At 42.7% G+C, this 21,263-nt stretch overlaps 3 protein-coding genes across 3 annotated transcripts; 2 read left to right on the top strand and 1 right to left on the bottom strand.

Annotated features, from left to right (window-relative positions):
• The first annotated feature begins 45 nt into the window (after positions 1–45).
• Positions 46–7,029, top strand: coq4 (coenzyme Q4 homolog (S. cerevisiae)). Its single transcript, XM_062412963.1, has 7 exons — positions 46–193; positions 1,163–1,318; positions 2,950–3,046; positions 3,153–3,255; positions 3,395–3,524; positions 3,916–4,009; positions 5,429–7,029. The coding sequence occupies exons 1-7, from the start codon at positions 127–129 to the stop codon at positions 5,610–5,612; spliced, it is 831 nt and encodes a 276-aa protein (XP_062268947.1). The 5' UTR covers positions 46–126; the 3' UTR covers positions 5,613–7,029.
• Positions 7,030–7,159: 130 nt separating this feature from the next.
• Positions 7,160–11,932, bottom strand: bspry (B-box and SPRY domain containing). The gene is made up of 6 exons (XM_062412962.1): positions 11,279–11,932; positions 10,079–10,177; positions 9,105–9,335; positions 8,928–8,953; positions 8,704–8,828; positions 7,160–8,389 (listed from the first exon to the last, which is right to left on the bottom strand). The coding sequence occupies exons 1-6, from the start codon at positions 11,690–11,692 to the stop codon at positions 7,854–7,856; spliced, it is 1,431 nt and encodes a 476-aa protein (XP_062268946.1). The 5' UTR covers positions 11,693–11,932; the 3' UTR covers positions 7,160–7,853.
• Positions 11,933–15,230: 3,298 nt separating this feature from the next.
• On the top strand, positions 15,231–21,233 carry zmynd19 (zinc finger, MYND-type containing 19). Its single transcript, XM_062413316.1, has 6 exons — positions 15,231–15,514; positions 17,114–17,173; positions 17,256–17,362; positions 18,103–18,243; positions 18,626–18,806; positions 18,923–21,233. Exons 1-6 carry the CDS (start codon positions 15,464–15,466, stop codon positions 19,064–19,066), a joined length of 684 nt encoding a protein of 227 aa, XP_062269300.1. The 5' UTR covers positions 15,231–15,463; the 3' UTR covers positions 19,067–21,233.
• Positions 21,234–21,263: the final 30 nt, after the last annotated feature.

Below are 21,263 nucleotides of genomic sequence, written 5' to 3'. Positions count from 1 at the left end.
TTCTCCTCTTACTCTGCTCTCAGACAATAAATACAACTGCCCACCGCGGTTCATGCCCAATTGCTGCCCCCGGAGTACAAAACGAGCGCACCGTTCCCCGCCGCGTATGCGCAGTGGCGGTTCACAATGTGGCGGAGTGCTAGTAAGCGTTTCCACGGGTTGACTCAGCGACATCACGGTTTGATCTCGAAAGGTACGAGTTTCTAAACGTGCGATCTGCGTTAGTGTAGAATCAGACACGAAACTGTTCATTTAGCTTCTATTCACCGGACATGTCGGCTTCTTTAAATGTGCATGAATGCGAGTGCTAAAGGGTTAGCATAGCACGGTCGTAGATGTCAGACAGCAAGTGGAGTGACTGTTTTTGACTGAGGGGACAGGCAGCGTCTCTTCGGGTTTGAATTATTCAGTGTACAAAATTAATACGGTTAACAAGCATAACATCAGATAAACACTATTATCCATTTAATTCCATATTCAGCTGTTTTCATTTTAGATTCTATCTATGTCAATCAGCTGTTCAGTGAAGCCTGTATGAGGGAATATCAGCTTTTTTTAAGACCTTTCAATGTGGCGTTGAATTGTTTTTATATGAGGTAAATAAAAACACAGTTGATTATCATATTGTCCTTGTCTCGTGAAAGAAATATGATTAAATAAACTTTATTGGAGAAATTTGCATGTTACAGCAGCAGATTGTCCAGAAGAGGTGGACAAGTGAACAAGAAGTATACAATAGAATAGAAGGTTCTATTGAAAAATAAATAAATTTAAAAAAACTTCATGACATAAAGATATAGAATGTATAATGTCCGCCTTTCACTATAGACAGAAATATTTGTGGAGATATGTTCGTTGATAAAGTGCAGTGGCAAAAGATGATTTGAACAAGAACGTATTCTACATTTCTGCATTATGTATTATAAATATTGAGATTAATATATATATTTATATTTAGACTTGAAGTGCATGCATATTGACAGGTATGATATATAATGGGTGATTGTATCATGTAATTTCACAGTATTTTACTAAATATTAGTGGTATACTTAGTATAACTACATGCATGTATACATATGTATAAATTCTGTTCATATGTATATATTTATATATATACATTTCAAAAATGTTTCATATGTTGCTCCACCTGTGTCTCTGCAGTGTGCGTCCAGCAGCTGTGCAGCAGCCGCAGCAGTGAGTTTACAGATGGCAGCTTTGATGGACTGTACACCGGACACATTCCCACCACCCCCATCCAGAAAGCCCTGCTGGCTGTTGGGTCAGGTGTGGCTGCACTACAGGACCCCTACAGACATGGTAAGGCTCAGCAGTCAGGCTTCATTCTCTGTCATTGTTCAAGCTCATCTGTTTTATTAAAGATGCATGTGAAGTAGGGACGGTAATCGGCAGGGACCTCCCGATACGATACTATCACGATACTTAGGTGGCGATACGATATGTATTGCGATTCTGTGAGTTTTTCGATTCTGTAAGTATTGCGATTCGATATTACGATTTCTTGCGGTAATTTTTTCTTTTTAAATACTGGACCATGGAAAACAGTTGAATCATACCTTCAAATACAACACAGTCAAATTCACTTAGAGCTTTACAAGTTTTATTTCAAATATTAATGACCAATAGAGCCAATAGAGAATAGAAATAAAAATGTGCCCTATTATTGTATAGTCCCTGTCAACTGCACACAAACTGACAGATTAAGAAATGTATACCACTTAGGCTACTTTTAAACAATAAATAAAAGGTAAATATAATAGAATAAGTAAAAGTTTACTTAAAATATAGACTTTGAAATAAACAAAAAGTAGGCTATGCTTCACTGTTGTTTGCATGTAGGCTATGCAAGGCTAGTGCTTGGGTATGTTTAGATTCTTGTGCAAAAAAGAGCTGGTCAACATGCTCTGGGGTGAGGTACTCCTCCCCCACTTATACCCCCCCCCCATATATAAAACCAAAAAATATATGTTTAAAAAATAAAGGCAGAGGCAGCATGGCGATTAGAAATCATCATTCACAAGAATCGGGATTCGTAACTAAACCGACTTTTCCCCCCATCCCTAATGGGAAGCATGGGGGAGTTCAACTATGCCTGAGGAATTTGGTTGCTGGTCCCAACCCCATCTGCCTCCTCCCATTTCCTGTCTCAGCCTACATCAATAGTCTTCCCAAGATAAGAAAAGTATGACAAATGACGATTCATTTCATTTTATATTTCTCTAGCAGTAAATGCAAACTGAATCCTTAGAATCCAGCTATTTGCCTTGATGACTAAATTACGAGTCATTGTTTCATAATCCCTTTCATTTCTCAGTGATAAAACCCACAGGGACTGTGCTCAAGTTTGTTACTCAATAGCAGTTTGTGAACAGTTGCTCACTCAGTCGTGCTGTCACATGACGATGAGTATGTCTCTAAAAACTCTCATGGGGAATGCCAGCACCAACATCTGTCATCTCACATGTAGTTTGGTTTCTTCTGGTAAATCCTGGCTCTTGGTGCTTAGTATCGGTCGACCTCTTATCTGGCTGGATCCAGTAATTTTGATTCCTTTTTCAGTAGATCCCGTCCGCCTGGTAAAAACCACGATCAATCCAATCCCACACTCAGTTTATAATGCAGGATTCTTCATAAATATTTGTTTTCACCAAACCCAGAAACAGAGATAACTCGAACACCACCAGACTTGACATTTTCACACATTGAAAAATCTACAGACAACTTCTACCAGCGGTTTTCGCAGACAGAAATAGAATATGGGAGTTAATCTAAGATTTATTATAACCACAGCTTAAACATAAACTTTACATGTTGGAGAGTCCGTCAGACAAAACATGTTTTGAGGAAATCAATTATTATATAAATAGTTTGGCCGTAATCTAAAAAATCGATTGATTATCTCTAATTCTGTGGGACTCTGCTCTTTACAGACATGGTGGCTGTGCTCGGAGAGACGACGGGACACCTAGCCTTGTTGAATCTCAGGGACAGGATGAGAAATGACCCTGAAGGCCAAACAATCCTAACGTGAGATGCTGCAGCTGTGCTGTTTGGAAGCTTTCTGATATAGAACCTCAAACCTTATTTTTTCTAATGGAATTGAATTTCAGCGCTCTCTTGCTGGTTATTGCAGAGAACGGCCCAGGATCCGACTGTCCACGCTTGATCTGACCACGATGGCCTCGCTGCCCGAAGGCTCCTTTGGGAGAGAATACCTCCGTTTCTTGGAGGACAACGTGAGTGTTTTTCTCAGCATTCAACCCTGGTCTCACATTTCAGAACACTGATTTAATCATTTAAAAAACCCACTGCTTCCGTTTTTTTCACATTTCTATTTTATCTTCACTTACATAATTGCTATGTCTGTTCTCTCAGCACGTGACCCCTGACTCGAGGGCAGACGTGAGGTTTGTGGACAATGAGGAGCTCGCCTACGTCATGCAGAGATACAGAGAGGTCCATGATTTGTTGCACACCTTACTGGGCATGCCTACAAACATGCTGGGTGAGTGGGACCTCACGTCATCAGAAAAGGCTGCTCACAAAACCAACGCTGTCCTGTAGGAATCTGGCATCTATTTTCAGATTGTGTTATTTATTGTAACTGCTAAGCCTAGGGAAGCTCTTTTGACATTCTGATGATTAATTACTGTGTGCATGACCGACATTTGAATGTTGACAGAACAATTAAACCCCACCAAAACTTGTGCCTCTCCCATGTTTCCCTTTCCAGCAGTCTGCAAATATCCTGCTTGTTAAAACCAGTTGCTGCACAATGTTGATCTGAACTTTCTGTTGTAAAAAGTCAAATGAACTGATTGACTGTCAAAATGCCTCTTTCCTCTCCGTTCATCTAAATCCTTTTCACGTCTGTCTCTTTCTCCTGTTGTTTTCAGGCGAAGTGGCAGTAAAATGGTTCGAAGCCGCTCAGTTAGGGCTTCCCATGTGCGCCCTCGGAGCTGTGCTGGGCCCACTTCGGCTGAGCACAAGGTACAAATACCTGCGGTTTCACCTCAGTGTAGATTTTAGTGTTGGACCAGACAGATGATTAGTAAGATCTGAATAATCAGTATGATCGGAGGTAGGTAACTCCCTAAAAATCTCTCAAAACCGTTAGTGAAGATCCAGGGGATACGTGACACAGTTATAAATGGCCCACACTTTGAGTCAGCCTGAGCCATTTGTAGTATCTCAGATGTCAGATAATAGTCATGTATTGTAAAGCTCCACCACAGGTCCCCCAAGCACAGCTGCCCAGGTGTGAATGGCGGGGGTTTCTGAATTTAGTCATCCGTCTAGCTCAGTACTTCTGAAGCTGGTAGTTTTGAGCGTCATGATGCACATGAAAGGAGCCCTGACACATTATATCCACACTCGGCAAAGTGAATGTCTGTTCTTTATTTTCAGGAGTAATTGATTCATTGTTTGTTCATGGGGGAACAAAAACAACCCTAAACATAAAAAACATCTCCAGAACTCAATATTCATAATGGAAGATGAAGTATGAAACTGCAGCGGCCGAGGATCTTCTGCACGGAGGCTCTCACACGGTCCACCAAGCGTGTCAGAGTGCGTTCGTGGGAAAGTGACTGTAAATGGCAGGTTTAGGATAAGACTTTTTTTTTGAGGATTTTTTTTACCATCCTCACACATTACTGTATATGCCACTATATATCATGTACATAGTGCATATTACACTATATCTGTAGACCGTTGGGAGAATAGTTCCTGTCAATTCCACAGATACTTCCTTCTCTTTTCACAGAGCCAAACGTCAGGTTATAGATAAAGGGCCAACAAACAGCACATTGTAGTGTTTACGCTCAGGGACTTTCATGTCCCAGACAGAGAGGCACCAACTCCCTCTCTTTTGCATATTAGACCCGTGGCAAGGCTCAAGGACACTGTGATGTAGGATTTGCATACTTTAAGATTTGCTATTCAATAGGATGCAAACTCTATGTTACATGTAACATAGAGAGTGACAGCGATTCTAGCCTTTCATGGTGCTGTTGGAATGGGTGACGCAAGTAGAGGGAGATATACTGGGATGCTGTGGGAGACATCTTCAGACTTGGGTGTGACAATTGCTCATGTCTACATTAAAATCTGCTGCATAAGACATCAGCTGCTGCCTGAGTTCTCCTTTGACCAGCTTCCAGAAAACCTCCATAACTGACCTGAGTTATTGACTCCAACTGCTTTATCATGGCTGGTGTCACAAAGGACAAAGGGCTGTATATAATTTCTACCTGTAAATCATTAGTCCTTCCTTATTTGGATTGCTGATAACTTCCCTTGTTCTCAGGGAAGTTACCCATTGCTCATTTGTTTTAACCCTAACCCTTTTAATTTCCCTGTTCACTGTATCGTGTTGAAAATTTCCCATCGTATGTCACCTTCTCTCAGCCGTTTGCAGACGCTGTTCACGTCTCTGGGGCCCTGGGCGCTTCAGAACGGTCGGCGGGCCCGATGCGTCCTCAGCGTCTTCTACGAGAGACGGTGGGAACAGAACCTCGAAGACCTCCGGCAAGAGCTCAACATCGAGCCGCCCCCCCTTATACCGAGTGCATCCAAACAGAGGAGCACCTGAGACAAAAGTCTGGGGATTACCTGCCAAAAGACTTTTAAACGGCAGACAAACCGTAAATATTGGAGGTGTGCCTGTGACACTGTGGAAGTTTTAATATGATCCACTGAGGAAATTCCACACTTGACAAACACTGTCTTGTTCCTTCTTACATTACAGATTGATCTGCCTTGGCGTCACGTCATTATGCACTTACCCATACGCTGTCTTCAGCTTTGAAATATATTTGAATTGCTATAGTTTTATAATCTATTGTAATAATTGGCCAGATGTGACATGTTTCCTCTTTATTACAGTTATCGTATTATTGAGAAACCGAACAGTGTGCACCTGCAGTTTAAACACCAGTTGGTGGGAAACGAGCAGATGCTCTGTTATCTTTTGACTCACTATGTTGTCAAATCCTGGGCTTTCCTTTTTTACAGTGGTAATCTGTACAAAATAGGATCCTTTAAAAACAGGGTCCGTCCAAACCACCTTTAATTTATCTACTTAAAAGCTGCACTGAAAAAATTGTGTGATTGTTAATTTCACAGCTCAGAAAATATGTGATCTATTAAACACTGCAAAATGGGTTTTCTTTGTTTTACTTATATTACATGGACATTCAAAATATGAACACCTTTAATATGACACCAAATTAAGCAGTAAAAACTTAATAGCCTCTTTTACTTTATTAATTGTACCGTTTATCACATTTCAGTAGAAGTGCTTTTGATAGACTGCTGAGGGAAACATGGCCGGTATGACTGGGCTATTTCAGTCATGCACCACATCACACTGCTGCACCCGAGGTTTAGTCCTGATCACATGTCTATCCCGAGGATATTAAATTCACATTGTGACCACACATTTAAATGCAACAGCTCAAAGTTTTTTCTGCAGGGCTAAACTGTACCCGTAGGTTAATGACTACGATATTACATAACTGATCATGAGTTGGGAAAATCACCATAATGTTTGATTTTGTTCCAGTTTCACCGCAGTGCCAGTTTCAGTTCTTCTATTTGATGCTTTATTGTGGCTTTCAAATGACAGTTGATGTAAGTTTATTAATATTGAACAAGTGTCACACATGTGTCCCTAAGTGTGTTATTATCAGTACCTGTAGCTGTCCATGGTCCTGGAGGAACGTTTCCACCTAATACTTTATTTTACTGATTTAACAGGATGTGCCAGTGCTTCATATTTATCATGTTGGTCCTGAAGGTTACATTTGACATGGCCGCCCTCTAGTGGTTTTATGCATAAACTGCGTGTAGATATTTCCTTCTCTGAACTTGTTCAAAATAACCAAATATAGGAGAAAAGGCAGAGCTTGAGGACAGTTATTGAATTATTCCCCAGATTTTTATGACATATTTGTACAACAAATATCAGGTATGTTGCAAAGTAAAAAAAAATAAAATCTTTTCAAGTATCTGTGCATTTCCTTTTTGCCAGTTGTGTGTTTATCCTTTTATGTTTATTCTTTTTTGTTATTGTGTGTGCATGCGGGAACCATTTTTGGTTTATTCTTGCAACCTTGTATTCACAGGCCTGTTTCTCTAACCTTCAAGCCCCCACTGCCCCTTCTCATTAATGGTGAAGAAAAAAAAATATAATATAACTTTGAGACGGGGAAATCAAAGTTACGGGTTTTTGTGAACACCAACCTCAAACTTTTTATTTTCAGATCGAGACAAAACTGAATGAGAACTAGTGTTTATGAGTTACAATCATTCTGTTCACATGTCTTTCTGCAGATTGCCATGTAACTGCAGGTAAAACTAGACCCTGCTGTTTCAGCACAGAATGCACAAACACAATGCTTTTCATCCCAAAGAAAATGTTATATTAATGAAACAAATGACAAAACAACAAACTTGTTTTAACATAACTGTCTTTTGCAGAATCAGAAAATCGAACAGTCAACTTGAAGTGATCAGTTTACTGAGAATATGCTTCATACCATTTACAGTAGTCCTGGATCAACCAGTGTAATCAATATTTTCTATAATATCATTAAACAGATCAAAGTGATTATATAAAGAATCTTATAAAAAAGTTATAAAAAACAATCACTGTCACAATAGCAAAACTACTGTATAATATGATCAACAGATAAATTATCACAACCAGTAAAAGAAATCTCTAACAAGACGGAAGAATAAATAGAAAAAGTCTGGAGACAGAACAAAGTCTCGTCCTTGCTCTTCTTCACATCTTTAAAGTCATTTAGTATTTGTTCGTCACTCGGGACAGTCAGTGTACTATGGTGATGCTGCGGTCAGTCACGGCACACGCCAGCAGCAGCGGGGCGGTGAAGTGCTGCGTGATGCAGTGCAGCAAGGTGCAGGAGTCTGGCTCGTAAAACAACAGCGTCTGACTTGGCCAGTCCAGCAGCACGCCGATCCTCTTGGGGGTCCTGACCACCTGCAGGGGAACCTTCTCCCCCGCGTGGCAGAAGGAGTAGTCCCCGTCATAGCGAGACAACACCCAGGACTGAGTGTTGTAACCGAGCCGCGCGTTGTTCCCGGAGCCTTTGCGTTCCAGAGAGGCGTAGCAGACCCCGACCTTAAAGGCGCCACATTGGCCGACGTCCACCATCCAGCTGTGGGTGCCGGAGGACACGGACAGTGAACCCAGCGCGTTGGGCCAACAGTCGAATCGGGCCGGGTCGTAGAGAGGCGATTGACGAGTTTTTTTGGTGAGGAAGGTCAAAGTGCAGGAGTCCTCAGACAGGGACAGGAGCGGGCTCACTGTGCGCCCGTCAAACTTTAAACACGATGATCCATGAGCTGTAGGAAGAAGATTAGGAATATATATATATGATGGTATTTAATAAATTGCTGCAAAACAGTTGATCTCCTGCTACATTTTTCCTGCTTGTGCTCCATCCAGGAATTCCATGACATAATCTTGATTTTTGTGCAATGTTTGATTCTCCTGAGGTCTTGAGGTCTTGTCACCGTGTTTTGTTGCTATACGCTGCTTCTATCACTGCTGCTTCTATAACTGGTGCATCTAATTCTAAAGCAAACTACATTAGGTAGGACAGTGTTGTCGAATACATGTGTTGCTATGTGTGATGTATCCCCACAAATTGACTAACCATTTGGACCGAGCAGCACTGCCGTGGCCCACAGACCTCTCAGCAGCTTGCTGTCACTGCAGCCTGGGTTCAGGTTGAGTTGCTCTGTATCGCAGGGCTCCCCGACCCCTTCTGCCTCCTCCACCCTGACACAAACACAGAGAGGAGCAGACACATTACCTCTCTGGTACGTCCTGAGCAGATAAAGAAAATATTCACCAACCTTGCATGTGATCAAATATTACCTTTCAACTATGTCCTGGACGCTAGTCTGAAAGACGAGACAGGAAACGACAGATTACTCCACGGGAAATTAATGTAAATCAGTAATTAACAACCATTATCAGTATACTATTTCCTCTGTACTTCAAAAAACACCCCCCTGGACCCCCCTTCCTGCTATAGCTACCCCGCTCTCTTACCACTAGCTGTGCATCGGGAGTGTGCGTGAGCGTGTGCACCAGACGTGAACGTGTTTGAGACAGATTCACCAGGGCCTGGCTCCAGTGGGCCCTCTGGGTGAGGAGACACTGCTCCACCCGCTCCTCCTCCCTCTGCACCTCCTCCAGCAGACGCTGCTCCTCCTCCTCCAGGGCTTCCCGAGCTGCGCTGACCTGAGCCAGCACATGCTCCCTGGCCCTGCTCGCCGATGCCTGCAGAAAGAGGCCGGGAGAGAAAGAGAAATGTTAAAGACCAGAGTTAGGGGAAGGAACCGAACAAACACTTGATTAACAGAAGTCGTTAATGACGTTTCACACTTCCCCCCAAGTTCCTTTCTTTTTTTTTCTGTCACAGAAACATATTAGGTTGGTGACTTTATCCTGATGGCGGGATTTGTTTTTTCTCTGCCGTCTGATTAAAGTCTGGTTTGCTGTTGCACTACACATGCACACTCAGCATGTCTGACCTCTGCAGACCCATTCTGTTGACAGAGATCAATAAGTATAGGTGCAGTGAAGGGGAAACAATAATTGCTTCAATTTTGTGAAAATATTCTGCATTTCTCTGCTTTGTATCATTGCAAACTGATCATTTTTGGAACAGCTGATTGGAGTCTGTGGTATTTTTCACTATTTCACTATTGATGATCATATGAAACTCTTCCCAGATTAATTGTTAGGGAAAATAGGATTTTGTTGCAGCCCTAATCCAAAAAGTCTTGTAAAAGAGCAGATAATCCACGTACACAAACTCCCTGCGTGTCCACAAAACGCACAATAGGGTTGTCACATGTGACTTGATCATAAATATGAGCCACCCAGTGTCAACACTTGAGACACAGTGTGGGCACCACTGAGCATCGTGTGCTCATTAATAGTCTTCAGATACGTGTCTTTGGGATTATTATTGTTTTACTGTGTGTTGTATGAGAGTGGAGTATAAAACTATTTCTCACCTGGAGCTTTTGCTCTTTGACTATCAGCGTCTGGTCGATGAACCTTTCCATCCTCAGCGCCTGCAGCTGCATTTTCTCACACACATCCACCATTTCATTCTGGGGAAAACATACACACACACACACACCTAAACACTTAAAAATCCGTTGGGAACACAACAAGAATATCCTGTATTTTCAAATACCATGCAGTGGAATCAGAGCCACATGACAAACATGACACTCCCAAAAAAGAATGATGAAGTTAACACATATAACACTGTCGAATATTTATTACACAATCCCCACAGGTTTTTTTATGAGCACACTTGGCTTATTATCAGCTGCTGTCATTAACATAGGGGCTGAAATGGGCAGATCCACGTTGTTTTATGTTGATCCTGCAAAATAGGAATTAAACGTGAGACTTGAAAATCAAGTCAATGACTTAAATAATGAAATACATTACGGGATCTCTATTCATTTGAGTAAGGAACCATCATGGGTTATTTTTAACCAGACCCAGTCAAGGGTTCATCCAAGGGCCAGAGGGGCACTGGTCCCAGTCGTAATCTGATTGGCTCCTGAGGTACTCCTACCTACCCGTCAGTAGTCTTAAAGAAAAACTTATGAAGAATGCTAACAATAAACATCACAATTCGTTAAGAAGATTTATTTTCAGTTTTTTTGTTTCCAAAATATATTCGGTAATGTGTAAAGCCGGTCAAAGCTGAGAGGGCTGCAGCACCACATATCGGCAAGGAGTGTAACTACAAGGGGGAAAGTTTACTATTAAAGTTTCATATAGTTTCACTTTTTCAAATAAGATTTTTAGAGTTGCATGGTAGCATGTATTTAAAAGGATTTGATTAGAGTTTTAGAACAATCAGTGTATTTTCTGTTTAGCCTATCTGATGCACAAATGTGGAACGTAACGCAGATCGTTTGTTGCCATGTTAGATTGTTATAAAATGGGTTGAATAGGTGACGACAAAACTGTATCAACTTCCTCTCCGACTCATTGAGCCTGGATGATGCACATATGATTCTGTGTAAATTGTGGCCCCCCTTTATGGCCCCCTCCCCCCCCTGTATTGCCCTGATATAGAAAATTCCTAGATCTGCCTCTGCCCTCAAACTTCCAATCAGGCAAAGTCAACACAATATGACAGAAGAGGAACCACATTATGAACATGTTCGATAGCAGGTCCACACACTCACCCGGATCGCTGAGACCCTGGTGGCCAGAGGGGTCACGGTGTGTCCGTGGCAGGGGCCGACGATGGCGCAGTGGGAGCAGATGAGCTTCTGCTCGGTGCCGCAGAACCAGTCGAGCTCGGACTCGTGCTCCACGCAGAGCTCACACTCACCGGAGAAGATCCCGGACTCCGTGTCGGAGGTGGCGGAGGGGGAGGCTACTCCTACACCACTGCCGCCGCCGGAGCTCTTCACCGCGGTGTCCCCCTCCACCGCTGCCGCCGCTGCCAACGTCCTGTCCTTGGCACCGCCGCTCAACACGGAGAAAATTTGCTGTTCGCGGTCCATGTTCGTGCTCTCACTCCTCGGCGGAGCCCCCGGGGGTTCCCTCGCTGAGCTGGAGCATGTTAGTTCACACGTTACGAGCTCCTCCGACATGACGCGGTAATAACGCAGCAGGTGCAGCGGCGGAGAGTCGCACCTTCACACCGGTGCAGCAGGTGAGCGGAACACGGAAGTAACGCGGACACCAGAGGTCAGAGCTCCAGCAACAATGCTCTCTGCTCCATTGCCTCTTCTCGGGTCTCACCTGGGCGTCAGCGGCTACTTTGAACAAATGTGTCCTTGTCCCTAACAGGGAAACGCCTTCTTATATATAACATAAATATAGCATAGATATAAAATGTATATAGAATAAATACTGTCAACAAAAGAGTCCTTAAATTAAGGCTAAGGTTCCTACAAAACAAAACAAAGTGCAAAATACAGGAAAGTAGAAAAGGTTGCAAAAAGGCTAAAATATTAACATATTGTGATGTTGTTTACGTTTTCGTTGCATCAATGAGCTTTCTAAACAAATCTGTAAAACTGACATAGATCAAAGATATATAACTCTATAGGAATCTATTGTGTCTGTAAGTAATATACATATCTTTGTTGAGATATAAGACACCTATATGCAATACCAATGGTTAAAAATGACCACATTGATCTCCACGTTAGACAAAACTCTTCAATCTTGAAACTTAGAGTGATATGGAGTGTTTTTGTGTGTGTCTGTGTGTGTTAATACTTTCCTTTGGCTGACAGACAATGGATTTTAAATTTTAATTTTCTGACTATAAGATGATTGTGTGCCCTTAAAGCAGTCTCATATTCAAAGACACCAATGTTTATCCTAAGAAAACTGCAAAAATGTATTTCCAGGGTGGATTTCTGTGGTAGATACTCATGTTGTTTCTGTTTCATCATGAGTACAGCCGGGGATGAGAAGTGTAGCCACACCTCAGAGAGGAGACAGTTCTGTTAAGCAATAATAAGCAACACCCAGTGTCTGGAGAAGCTCCAGACACTGGGTGTTGAGAGGATCCTGAGAGGAAAATGAACTTCCTCTAATAAATAATCTGTGTAGTCTGGTGGGAGCTGGAGGTGTTGATGTGTCGGGTGTGGCACCACAAAGATGTAGCAATACATATATCTAGAAACACTCTGCTGATAATGAAATTAGTGTCATATCAAACTAAAGAAAATAAAGATATCCCATAAAAGATATATACTCTTGTTTTTGTCATTTTCTGCAGTCACTTCTCACACTGAGTCAAGATTTCTTGTCGAAAGATTGAGTGGAAAAAACTCCAAAGTCCAAAAATTCAAAGCACAAGGAACAAACACATCTCCCACTCCTCCCAGCCCCCGTCTGTTGGTAACTTGATATAGCAGTTATTGACAGAATCATGCCTTGGGTGGGTTTCCATACATTTCACTATGAAACAGGAACAGTACACAGGGGTACCATTGTTTCACTGTCATGAAAGGCTGTTTTGTCGATGGTAAATCTAGTAAAGACAAAACCTATAGTGCAGGGGATCAGATCGTGTGTCAAATAAGATGTTCCTGTGTTTGTGTTGGGAAGAAAGGTCTGAACACAGGAATCTCACTGATATCCATCTTGACAGGGATGCAGGAAAAATAGTCAGTATTTAAATTTATACAAAATAATGTCAATTGTTGTCAAATGAAATGCTGAATATCACCAAGTAAGCTTGACATGTATTTTAAATTTACATTATTGCATCTTTTTCAATGAATTTGTCTTACATGTTGCAAGTAATTATTTCCATTAATATTATTACATACAATGTAAAAAGTCCCTGTCTGCTACGTAGTTATATTTACCCACCTACTATGTTTAGTCAGAAAAAAATTACTGCAGACTTGTTTTTGATTGTTCAACGTAATGTTGTTAAAAAATAAAGCAGCCTACTTTTAAACTAGATATAACTCATTTTTTAATCATACACTGATTTGCCTACAATAATTATATAATCCTCCTAAATAAACTAATTAAAGTAGGCTAAGTAAAGTGGTGAAAGTAGATGTTTATGATTCCAGACCATCTATATCAATTTACATTTTTCAAAAGGATCGATTTGGAAACACCACTTCACTGATGTTGGGCAATATGAGTGCTGTGCTAACACCAGTTTAAACCTGGTGTTGACTGAAGATCTTCCTAATCCACCCATTTACTCTCTGTAATACATTTCTTCACCTCCAGAGGGAGCTCAACCTCTTCACCGACTGAACCATGAATTCCTCAACACTGAAGAGATGTGCTTGGATTTTTTATTTAAAATGTTCTTGTGCACATGACTGAAGTCAGGCTATGAAGATCATTAAATGAATGCACAGATGCCTTAAGATTAAGCTTGTTGAGCCTCCATGTCCCAAACATTGGTCGCATTTAATTCATTGCACATCCTGAGTTCACTGACTGCTGCTAATGTGGATCTCAATGTGGATCATTGGGTTTCTTCCACGTATTTTCTCATTTTATTTGCAGGTTTCCTTTTTACCGAGAATGACTTTACTCTTCAATGCATTGATTTTGCTCAAATAATTTGACTGAAGTTCCCCCACCTGATTTTATCGAGGATTTGGGTAACATTAGGAGCAGGATTTATAGATTAATAACCTATCATGATGTTATGTTACATTACATGTCATTTAGCTGACGCTTTTGTCCAAAGCGACTTACATTTTTAGAACACTCAGCATTTATGAGGGGCCATTTGTAGGGGTTCAGTATCTTGCCAAGGACACTTAGGCATGCAGATGGGAAAGAGTGGGATTCGAACCGGCAACCTTCTTGTTGCAGAACACCCGCTCTCTTCCCTAGGCAACGCTCCCCCATATTCGTAAGTGGAAGTTAAATTCTTTCCTAAAATAATTACATAAATACAAGATACCCTAGCCCACAGAAGCAACACAACATAGCAAGTCTCTTGGATATGAAGGGCAATGTGCCTTGGCTTTGATTGGCGTTTTAAAATTCAGACAACATTACTAGCAAGATAAGAAGAATCAGTGTTCACAGGCATTGATGTATAAATCTGATTTTTTTTTTTTTTTAACTTTGCTGCCTTCCTTACCCACAATCGATATTTGACAGTTTGTATTATTATTGTTTTACATGCAGGGAGCTATGACTTTGAAACGTGATCGGTATGTTACACAAAGAAATAACACAAATAGCAATTAGGCCCACGTGAATAGATGAAAAAAAGTGCAATATTCTTATCATCTGCACTGAACTTTGAAACCCGTGGTTATGTCTCGTGTATATAAAGTTACAAATTTCACAAATAATGGAATGCTGTAATTCTGTCCTCATTTATTCGCGTGTGGAGTGTGTGTGATGTAGAGACAGATTCTCTCAGCCCTGCGTCAGGCCTAAATCCTCAGCTAACGTCATGAACAGTGACGTCCTGTGTGATCATTTTAATAAATGTCCGTGATCCCACCCAGCATCAAACATTTCGCGGGAAAATGGATGGACGTGGTCACGAGTGTGGTGATGTAGCGCCTAAAACAGACGCTTCTCGGAGATACTCGTTTCCCATTGGACGGCGCCATCGTGCGTGTGGAGTTAAAAAACCCAGCGTCGCTTTTGATTGGACGCAGCGGTTAGCGGCTGGTCGCGCCCCGCCCCCTCCTCAGCAGCTCTCTCGGCTCTCCTGCGCCAGCAGCGGTGTGTGTGTCACCGAGGCTGGGCTGCTGCTGCCGGATAGACCCGGAGTCAGCGCGAACACCCGACCGGTCCACCCAAACTGGCATCGGGGCCGAGGGGCTGCCCCGGCGAGGTTTAGACCCGAGCGACGTTCAGGTCGGACCCGCGCCTCTCTCTGTCACCGCCGCCCGTCCCTCCCGATGTCGGACTTCAAGCTGGGGATCGTGCGGCTCGGCCGTGTGGCCGGGAAGGTGAGCTGGATCTCAGGGCTGCCATGTGCGGCCGGGGGAGGGCCCACGGGGATCACAAAACACGCCGCTAAAGAGACATTTGGAGCCGAGAACCCGCCGCTTGTCTCCCGCGTCGATGTTTATCAAGCCTTCGCCGACGCGGGAGCAGTTAAACGGCGCCTATTTTAGCCGCTTTTGAGCGGATTAGAGAAGCCGGCCGTGCCGAGCCAGACTGCTCCTCTGTTCCTCCGCTGCCGCACAGTGTCGCTGCGAAGCTAACGCTAACTAGCACGTTAGCTATGTTGGCTGACATTTAACGATGAACTAACGTTCTGGGGGTCCACGCATTGTGTGTTTTGTGTCATTCCCGGTGTCGGCTCCTGTAGAGACGGTGCAGACGGTTGTTAGCTCGTCGGCGGTGGCTCGTGTTGACGCTCGGCGGCTGAGCTAGCATTGCCACGCTAGCTGTTATTTGGATTACACGGGCTGCTCATGAGGAAGCCATCGCCATGCTCCATCAACTGATTCTTTTGTGCAACGTGACAAAGCGCCGGCAACACAACACACACACGGCACAACAACTGTAGCTATGAACCTGCATTGTGTTGTTTTTATCATTATATTTGATTAAAAACTACGCAAGTGTCGCGACGTTGAACTACGGCTGAGCATAGAACCGCTGCTGGTGTCACAAGACTCTCACACTGGGGATAAACGGTGCAGACGGTTCAGTTCGCCCACCTGCGGAGGGACACTGCTCCTAAGCTGCACTCGCACCATCTACTTCACATGGCATCACCGATGGTCCTTTTTAGACCGACACACTTTCCTTGTTGCGGCAGTGTCACGTTTCGACCTTTTGGTTTGTGGACATCACCACGGCTGAGTTGACCCCTGCTCCACGGGGCTGTCATGTCCCACTAACTCAGCTCAGGCTGCTATGAAGTGGATTAAACCAGTTGCTCCTTTTGTATATGAATTTGTTGCATCTCGACTCCAAATGTGGTTGGTGTCAGACTTTTCTGATGCATGCAGTTTAGTTTGCTCCACCAGGTTGATTCCGCCTATTTTCTTGGTGATGATATGGAGATTAATGTTACTCAAAAGAGAATCCCCATCTTTGTTTATGTCTGTTCACAACTGTGACTCAAATGGCAAGTTCCCTAATAGGAAAATGTGAACATCCCCCCCAGTGGCTGGTCCCTGCAAACAGGCCATCCTTTGAGAAGTTGTGCCGTTTCTGTGTAAACTAGTTAAACTGTGCACAGTTTTGAATGGTCATTGCTGGAGGTGGTTATACATTAGGCACAAACCCCCCCTCTGGAAGAATTGACATTTGCCTATCACTTATAATTTTATTTATTTGATGTGTAGTTCTTTGGGTATAAGGCTTCTATTTATGAATGCCTGCAGGTGAAAGTTTTAAATACAGTTATTTATGAGAAGGCAGACACAGCATGTTGCTATTATGCTATTTTATGAGTTATATGGTTCTCACACTGGCTGCGCCTCTTGTAAAGTTTATTTTAATATTGGCACAGTGTTAAATAGGACAATATTCTGCTCTTGTAAGAGTTGTGCTCTACAGGTTTATCTAATCACTAAACTTTCTCATTCCAGACAAAATACACACTAATTGATGAGCAGGACATCCCGCTTGTGGAGAACTATGCCTTTGAGGTAAATCCATACATGTGCAAAGCTATTGTTGTGTTTGCTTTGACCTCTTTTCTGATAGTAAACTTTTATATTCAAATCCTAGGCGCGCATGGAGGTAGATGCAGATGGCAACGGAGCTAAGATCTTTGCCTACGCCTTTGACATCGGTAAAGGCCGCTGGGCAGGGAGGCCGCTGCACGAGCTGCTGTGGTAAGTTCATTCTTCATTCAAGTTCATGATACACAGATTCTTTTGTTTCTTGAGTATCTCAAGTCAACCGACTGTGCAGGCAAACGTCCTCTCAGTGGAATTGTCCTTGAGGGATTGTTGTGGCTGTGATCAACTCAAAACGGAAGCTGCCTCCCCCTCTGCCATCCAAGATAACTTCTTTCAACTATCGCAAAAACTTCGCAATAAGTCGGTATCTTGCAAAACTCTGGTGTGTGATTGGAGAAGTGGTGTGTAATTTTTTGTATTTGCCGATTGGTTGCTGTGAATATTATCATTAATCTTTTGTACGGTGCGTATAGCAGCTTATGCGTCTCTCCGTGACATATTTGCACTTTTGTTGTTTTATTTTCTCCTCAGCTGTTTATATATATATATTTAGATATATATACATTATTTTCTATTTTGATATCAATTTTTTTTCTATTTTATACTATTTCTATCTTATTTTATTGTATAGGTTGTAATTACTTGAGCATTGTTAGAAGAGACTCAAGCATTTCACTGCCAGCGACTGCTTAATGTTATTGTTGTGCATTTGACAATAAAAAATCTTGAATCTTCCACGTAAGTCTCATGGTATTGTAGAAGCAAACCTCCATCACCGCATCCATGAATCTGTGCAGTGTCAGTAGCCATCTAAAACAATGTTAGAGCACTAATGAGCTCCAGTTGGTTTACAAGTGACAACACTTAACAACTGGATCCATGTCTTGACCCAGGGAGAAGCACAGAGGAGGCATCGCACCCAGTTTCCAAGTCATCCACATCAACTCTGTGACAGTGGACAACCGGCTAGACAACCTGCGACTGGTGCCAGTGGGCTGGAGCCCCAAACCGGAGGAGATCTCCAGCAAACAAAGGTATGACCACAAGTTTTCTCTGTAAATGAAACCAGTGTGATTTATTAAGGGGCCCGAGGCTGGCCTGTTCCTGTGCCTGAGAAAAACAGATAATTTCTCAGAAATACAAACTTTCAAATTTTTTCTGGTCCCTTGTCCTTTAAAACAAATGCTAATTATCTAAACTGACGTCCGCTCTAGCTGACTGAATTTTTGCCTGTATGTCTGTATATAAATTCTTTAAAGTGTGAATTTAAGAACCGTCGAATTTCCACTAGGTTCTGTGCCGCATCACCCTGCTGCACATCCTCCCCACAACATAGATTTTCAAATAGCGGCTACTTCTGTTTCTGTTCCATTTTTTTGCTGTAATGTTCGTACTCATGTTCCCTTACTCGTGTAGAGAGCAGTCTTTGTACTGGTTGGCCATCCAGCAGGTGCCAGCCGACCCTGTGGAGGAGCAGTATCTGGAGCTAAGCCGCACACGCTACTACAACGCTAACGGGGAGCTGGTGGAGGAAGAGGAGTGCTCCTGCACCTACTATGAGTGTCATTATCCTCCCTGTTCACTCATTGAGAGGAGGGTAGGTACTATAACTGTCTTGTGAAACCGGCATGTTTCTTTTTGTCTCAAAATCAAATGTTTTAATCCCATTCGCATCCCAATTCTTATCCTAAATTGTTCCTTGTCTTCTCGCAGCTCCGGGAGTTCAACATCTGCGGTCGCTGCCAGGTGGCCCGCTACTGTGGCTCCCAGTGCCAGCAGAGGGACTGGCCCGCCCACAAGAAGCAGTGTCGCGAGCGCAAGCGAGTGTTGGCCCTGGAGTCAGAGCCCGAACGATGATCTGCCTTCATCCTCGCCTGGGAGAGGATGGGGGGAAATTGGGGTGGGGGGGTCTGGGTTTGACTTGTGGCAGGTATGGAGGGCTAAACGGGAAAATTGCTGGCGAGAGACTAACGACAGAGGACAATGTTGGTTGCTTGATTGTTTGGATTCGGGGGGTAAAGAAGACTGAGGAGAGGAAAGAAGAATAAAGCAAAAAGACATCGGCCACTTCCCAGAACTGGTAGTTCTCCATAGCTTGCTTTTCATTTGGATGACGGGGAAAGTGTATTATTATTATTATTATTAATATTATTTTTTTGTTTGTTTGTTTTTTGTCTTTATTTTTCTCGAGGGGGCACACCCTCGAGCTCTACATGCTGCTATGGTTTTGTGTGTGAGGGGGAACAAGTCGTCTTGTTGTTGAACTGGACAAGCTTCTTTGGACCACAGTCATAGATGGACAGTTGTCGTCATCCACTTTTTCGCTCCTCCACCTCGGCCGCTTGGGTGCGGCGACGTCTGTGCGAACTAGGGATTCCGTACCCATCGTTCAAGCTGGTACAATGGGACATGGACCTTTTCACTGTATTCGCTCCCTCTCTGACCTCTCTGGTGTGCACAGCCGCCGTCTACATGGTCACGGACACCTTCGCCGCCTCCCTGTCTTGTCGCACTCTCCACGCTGCAAACCACGACACGCATCAGACAGATTTCACTGATTGAACCACACTTCCAGTATTGAGTGCGGGTGTGAGATAGTGTGTGTATGTATGTTTGTGTATGTATGCTTCTGTGTATTTGCTGCCAATATGTACTGAAGGACATTGAAATGCTTAACGTGGTTTACAGGCCGCACTAACGTTATGTCTGTTCTCTTCTTAAAGGGGCCATATTACGCAATTTTAAATTTCATATTTAATCAACTGGTGGGTTCAAAATTTTCACTGTTCTGTAATAAAAGTAGTTGCCAAGCAAAGGCTTTAATTTTTTTTCAAGGTTTTCTCCACCCATTAGTTATTTTTTTAGTCACTTTGATTACAAAATCTGCATTTTCAAAGTTACAATTTAAGAAGCGGTTCCTGATGTTATTTGGTACTTAAATCCATCTTTTTCCATTATCACAAAAATGTAATACTGTTTTACTCTGATGAGAAATGAATTATCCTGTGTTCTCAAGACATGAGTTCCTCAATGATCACATGGAAACAAAAAGGAAGAAATGATCTTTACCAAAGTCTGCTCTTCTTCTGTGGTTTGACACACTGAATCCCTCCAGTCAGTCTTACTTTGCTGGGTTCTTCTTCGCGGTATTTTCTTGCATCTGCAGGGTTATGGCGTGTGTGTGTTGTGGAGTTATTTTTTTGAAGAAATTTAGCTATATATTTATTAAAACTAGCGGTTATGAAATATGCTTTTGTCCTGATGATATTTGAAGGTAAACAGATAATAGAGTGGGGTCCTTTTTTTCACATCTTTATGGATGGGGGCGGGGGACTGAACATTTCATCCCTTGTTACCCGATTTGTGTTTACTTTTCTCATCCTGAATGAAAGAGTCTCCCTGGTTGTTGCCCCTCCAGATGTTCCATGAAAACACTGCACACCATCCTCGTCACTAAAATCTTCCACGTGAGAGACGTCTCGGAGTGTAAAACTTGAATTACCCCACTTTTACTTTGTACAGTGGTTCTACAGGCAGAAGCATTTCCTGCTTTTTTATCTAAGACATAGCTGCCCGAGTTAAATTTTTCTGTTTTCAGATTTGTCCTTAACGGCCTGTCCTACTTGTATTACCCACAGTGCACACCTGCTTAGACATGTCCTTGTGTGTCTTAGGTGAGGAGTCCAGACACTACGCATGTTATTCCCACGTGTACATGCGACCTGTTGATTGTTTCTTATGTGTGTGCGTGTGCGTGTGTGTGAGTGAGAACAGGTTTTCAACACTGCACTAAAACTTGGCTCCCATTTTAGAGTATTTGTTGTAGATGGGCTGAAGGGAGGGGGGGGGGGGGGGGGATTTGGATAGCGTGTACAGATTGTGTCTGAAATCTTTTTGTTTTGTAAGAATATAAGCATTAATCACCTAGAAATAAAGAGCTACAATATGTGAATGGAAGTACAGTTGGGGATAACTGAAAGTTGCTTTTCCAATGTAAAATGACAATAAATAAAATGAAACCTCATCTGTTGGAGTTGAGTATTGATAAGTGTAG

The sequence above is a fragment of the Platichthys flesus genome, chromosome 19 (assembly GCF_949316205.1).
Source record: "Platichthys flesus chromosome 19, fPlaFle2.1, whole genome shotgun sequence".
In the NCBI taxonomy this organism is placed as follows: Eukaryota; Metazoa; Chordata; class Actinopteri; order Pleuronectiformes; family Pleuronectidae; genus Platichthys; species Platichthys flesus.
The sequence above is the reverse complement of the archived record's forward strand: the minus strand, read 5'-3'. Positions and strand labels throughout refer to the sequence as shown.

Bases quoted from the DNA above. Each gene is read 5' to 3' on its own strand.
- bspry (XM_062412962.1), bottom strand. From the start codon at position 11,692: ATGTCGGAGGAGCTCGTAACGTGTGAACTAACATGCTCCAGCTCAGCG. The intron at 9,336-10,078 runs GTGAGAAATAGT...CTCTTTCTGCAG, and splicing joins TCAAAGAGCAAAAGCTCCAG to GCATCGGCGAGCAGGGCCAG. The intron at 8,829-8,927 runs GTAATATTTGAT...TGTTTGTGTCAG, and splicing joins GTCCAGGACATAGTTGAAAG to GGTGGAGGAGGCAGAAGGGG.
- coq4 (XM_062412963.1), top strand. From the start codon at position 127: ATGTGGCGGAGTGCTAGTAAGCGTTTCCACGGGTTGACTCAGCGACAT. The intron at 194-1,162 runs GTACGAGTTTCT...GTGTCTCTGCAG, and splicing joins TCACGGTTTGATCTCGAAAG to TGTGCGTCCAGCAGCTGTGC. The intron at 3,525-3,915 runs GTGAGTGGGACC...TGTTGTTTTCAG, and splicing joins CATGCCTACAAACATGCTGG to GCGAAGTGGCAGTAAAATGG.
- zmynd19 (XM_062413316.1), top strand. From the start codon at position 15,464: ATGTCGGACTTCAAGCTGGGGATCGTGCGGCTCGGCCGTGTGGCCGGG. The intron at 15,515-17,113 runs GTGAGCTGGATC...TTCTCATTCCAG, and splicing joins TCGGCCGTGTGGCCGGGAAG to ACAAAATACACACTAATTGA. The intron at 17,174-17,255 runs GTAAATCCATAC...TTCAAATCCTAG, and splicing joins TGGAGAACTATGCCTTTGAG to GCGCGCATGGAGGTAGATGC.